The sequence below is a fragment of the Brassica rapa genome, chromosome A06, assembly GCF_000309985.2.
Source record: "Brassica rapa cultivar Chiifu-401-42 chromosome A06, CAAS_Brap_v3.01, whole genome shotgun sequence".
Taxonomy (NCBI): domain Eukaryota; kingdom Viridiplantae; phylum Streptophyta; class Magnoliopsida; order Brassicales; family Brassicaceae; genus Brassica; species Brassica rapa.
The window spans coordinates 15172718-15177074 of NC_024800.2; the positions used below are offsets into that span (position 1 = coordinate 15172718).

General features: G+C 44.6%; 1 protein-coding gene across 1 annotated transcript; it reads left to right on the plus strand.

The window, feature by feature from the left end:
• The first annotated feature begins 212 nt into the window (after positions 1 to 212).
• On the plus strand, positions 213 to 764 carry LOC103854424. Its single transcript, XM_009131358.2, has one exon. It carries the CDS (start codon positions 213 to 215, stop codon positions 762 to 764), a length of 552 nt encoding a protein of 183 aa, XP_009129606.2.
• Positions 765 to 4357: the final 3593 nt, after the last annotated feature.

Consider the following 4357-nt stretch of genomic DNA (forward strand, 5'->3'; position numbering starts at 1 on the left):
TATCTAATGATCCGTCTTGCCCAGTGATATTTCCGACCTCATCTATTTTTACAAACATGGATTATCTTTTTTGGCGGTTACCAAAAGAACCAGATTTGAGCTATTATTCCTGGATTCTATGGTTTATTTGGAAAAATCGGAATGGAAAAATTTATCAAAATCAGACAAGGGATCCTTTCGATCTCCTCCGGACTGCGGAAATAGAAAGTGTCATGTGGGCCGAATCACAGACCAGTGATTCTCCAAATACGGGATCGTCACATATTGTGGATCACCTCATTACATGTGATACAAATAGATGTTATATAGATGGAGCATGGAGGGCACAAGACTCGTGCATAGGACAAGGATGGGTTTATAAAGAAGGTGGATCAACTGATACTATGATGGGTGCCATGTCTATTCGCAAAAGTCTATCACCTTTACATGCTGAATGTGAAGCTTTGATATGGGCGATGGAGTGCATGAATACCCTACGAATCTCAGAAGGGGTGTTTGCAACTGACTGCTCTCAACTGGTGAAGATGGTGTCTACACCAACAGAATGGCCGGCATTCACTACACACATGGAGGAGTTTCTGCAATGTAAGGAATTTTTTCATCCCTTTACTATTCAGCATATTCCGAGGGCACAAAACACAATGGCAGACAAGCTAGCACGAGGTGCTAGAAATCAGCCTGCTGCTATGGTTTATGTTGATTCGATTCTTCCGGAGTGGCTTGGATCAGGAATCTGCTTAGTTCTTTTTAGCCTTTTGTTGTAAAAAAAAAAAAAAAAACTTCAAGTTGAACACACGTCTAACCGATAAAATCAAAGGCTAAAGAACTTGGGTGATTCTAAACTCTTGGATGCCAAACTTTCATCTCTTAACCACACCAGAACACACTGGATAAAGTCACAGGATAGTGAGAAAGGTTCTTCCATACTCAATTCTCTTCTATGAATTTTTTCTGAATTTTTCAACTAATTTTCCTTACAGATTTTTCTCTCTTCTTTTTCTCTTTCTCTCTGAATTTTTCTCTGGTTTTTCTTGCAGTAACAGGACGTCCAGAGGAGAGAAGAAGATGTTTTAGTTGTAGTTTGGAGAAACATGTGGCAACCAGCTTCAGCATAAGCATCACACCTTTCCCTTACAAGAAGAAAGCTGCAAGCAGCTGAAGCAAACAGCTTGCGACCAGCATGTGACTTCTAATGAGTAAGCAGGTAAGGAAGTAGGTGCATGTCATGTGACCTAATTACTGAGGAAGCAAGTAGGCTAGAAGGTGCAAGGCATGTGACTGTTCAGAAATAATTTTAAGAGTTTTGTCGATATTTTTCGGACTGTTTCGACTAAATATTTTTCTTCCTTCGAATCTCGTCCTGCTCTGAATAAAATCACCCAGCATGAATAAAAATCGACAATAATAATTAACACTCGACCAGAACCATCAAGAGATGGTCTTTCGACCAAAAGACAGCCCCTTCGAGAGATTAATTCACTGTGTTGATTTTTATTTAAATTCTGATCGATCAATCTTCAAACTGATCTTAAAAAAATTTCTCGACCAAAATTCTATCTGTTCATGAGGGTTATTACAGACCTCCCCCCTAATGAAGTGACTGTCGTAGCACCAATAACCGAAGCCATCCCCATGGACCAAGATTCCGAGGCGGAACCGACCGACGCCACCGACTAGAGGACAGAATTCATTGACTACTTGGTTGATGGGAAGCTATCTCACAAAAAATGGATTGCAAGACGACTCAAGACAAGGAGTGCCCACTACGTCGTCCTGGATGGAGAGCTCCATCGATGGACCGCAACCAAGGTGCTTCTGAAGGGTATCAACGGCGAGGAGACGCACCTTGTCATTGCTGAAACGCATGAAGGCGCCGCAGGAAATCACTCCAGAGGACGAGCACTCGCTTTAAAAGTCAAAAGCCTCGGCTTTTACTGGCCACAAATGAATGCATACATAATCGGCCCTATGCGGAGCTTTCGACAGAAGCGTTTCGTCCTAGTCCTGACAGATTACTTCACGAAGTGGATTGAGGCGGAAGCCTTCGCTAGCATAACAGAAAAAGAGGTTCAACAGTTTGTATGGAAGAACATCATCTGTCGCCATGGCCTACCTTACGAAATAGTGACTGACAATGGCTCCCAGTTCATATCGAACAAGTTCCGCAGAACTCTCAGCGAGAGATGGAGAATCTGACTCAACACATCGACTCCGCGATACCCGCAGAGCAACGGTCAAGCTGAGGCATCCAACAAGATCATAATCGACTGTTTGAAGAAACGCCTCGACTTGAAAAAAGGATGCTGGGCCGATGAACTCGACGGTGTTCTCTAGTCACATAGAACAACTCCTCGAGGAGCAACGAAATCGACTCCTTTCTCAATGGCAGACGGAGTCGAAGCTATGTCCCCTGCCAGAGTAAACGTAACCAGTCTACGACGGTCAAGAATGCCGCAGAACATTGAACTCAACAGCGACATGCTCTTCGACGCTCTGGATGCTATATAAGAGTGCCGCGACCAAGCCCTGCTCCGCATCCAGAATTATCAGCATCATATTGAAAGCTACTACAACAATAAAGTCAAGTCTCGACCTCTCGAACTCGGCGATATAGTACTGCGCAAAGTGTTTGTAAACACTAAGGAGCTGAATGCAGCCAAGCTCGGGACTAATTGAGAAGGGCCTTACAAAATCACTCAAGTTGTTAAACTAGGAGTCTACCGACTCGAGACGTCGACTGGCGAACCCGTTCCCAGAGCATGGAACTCCATGCATCTCCGCAGATACTACTCTTGAGAACATGTCTAACGGTCGAGCACCTACAAGTCTTACTCGGTCGAATCTCCAAATCAACGAGTGAATGACAATTCTGTCACTTTCACTCATAAAAAAAAACAAGTGAATGCGTATCCACTGCCACTTTCACTGATCTAAAAACGAACTACGAATGGCTTGATCCTCTCCTAGAGGTACGTAGGCAGCCTTATATGGTCCAGCTATATCAAAACAATCTCCCAACAAATAGGAGCGCAAATTGTTTTGAGCGATGCATACGCATGAGCATGACCTTTTCTCTCAGACGAACGTACTAGCACTCGTGCCCACTAACAAGAATGTCCTGAACAGACACGTGCTTGAGGGATCCCCGGTCGTAACACGGTCCCAGCCGATGCGATCGGGACGACAGCTTTCAATCATCTTATGATCCTTTAAAGCCAGGTTTGGCCAACCTAACATTTTTAGGATTACTTTAAGATCGAATGAGAACTGCTGTCACTAAAAAAATCAACGATTTTCTTCGAAGTCGAAAATTTATACCTTTTTCGAGGACTTGAACTGACGGCATAACACGTTATGATTCGATAAGACCGGATAATCAATTCTCTGACTTAATTCGAAACATTGACCGAATCGCCAAATCAAAATCGTTAGAATCTTATGTCCGAAACAGAATTCAGCGACTCGTCGAAAGGCAACTAACACTTTCGAGTCCACGAGATTGTGTTTCACGACTAAGGCAAACTTCGTTTTAAAATGACAACTTCTAAGGTCCAAAAGGAAAATAAACCATAAGGCTTACTGAAGGTTTTAAACGAAAAAAGCCGCAAAGTAAAAAGTGTTCAGAAGTTACAACAAAAAAGCCTCAAAGGGCTAAAAACAGAAAGCTTAAGAAAAACAACAACAACACATAAGGTCAGTCTTCAGCACGATCGGGGTCTTCCTCGACGACTCGAGCTTCGAGCTGATCTGAGGCGCCTCAAGTCTCGTCCGTTGTCAAAGCAGGCGGATTCTCAACTCCTTCTTCAGTTCCTTGCGGATTATTCCCGGGGACCCGTTGGTCCGATTTTTCACCATCCTCTTCTTCAGCTGAAGAGTCTGAGAGTTCGAGCAGGTCAACAGGTTCCGATCCCGTCTCCTCGACTCCCAGAGGAAGAGTCGGATTTGCGTCTCTAACTTCGAGTATCAGGACCAATGACTCCTTACTCATGACGAGGTTGGCCATGGACGGAGCGGGGTCCGAAACAAGTGGAGCAGTCGCATCCTCGGGCATTTTGACCCCGCTAACGACCACACGTCCCTGAACAGACGACTCCCTGAGCTCTCTCCCGGTCAGTTCGTTTGATCTTTCGGTTCCAGCGTCAATCAGACCTGCGTTCGACCCGTACGGGTCGATCCTTGCCAAAACATTCTCGTTCAATAAGGGGGACCGGAGGTGAAGTGGAGATAGACAGAGAAGCTCTTCGGGAATCCTGCCAACAGCTAAGCGTTTAGCTTCGGCCTCGAACTTTTTCTCTTGTTCAGCGAACAAGTCGATAGGCTCTTGCGGGATATCAGTCCCACTCTCCTTAAGCGCTTT

Bases quoted from the DNA above. Each gene is read 5' to 3' on its own strand.
- LOC103854424 (XM_009131358.2), top strand. From the start codon at position 213: ATGTGGGCCGAATCACAGACCAGTGATTCTCCAAATACGGGATCGTCA.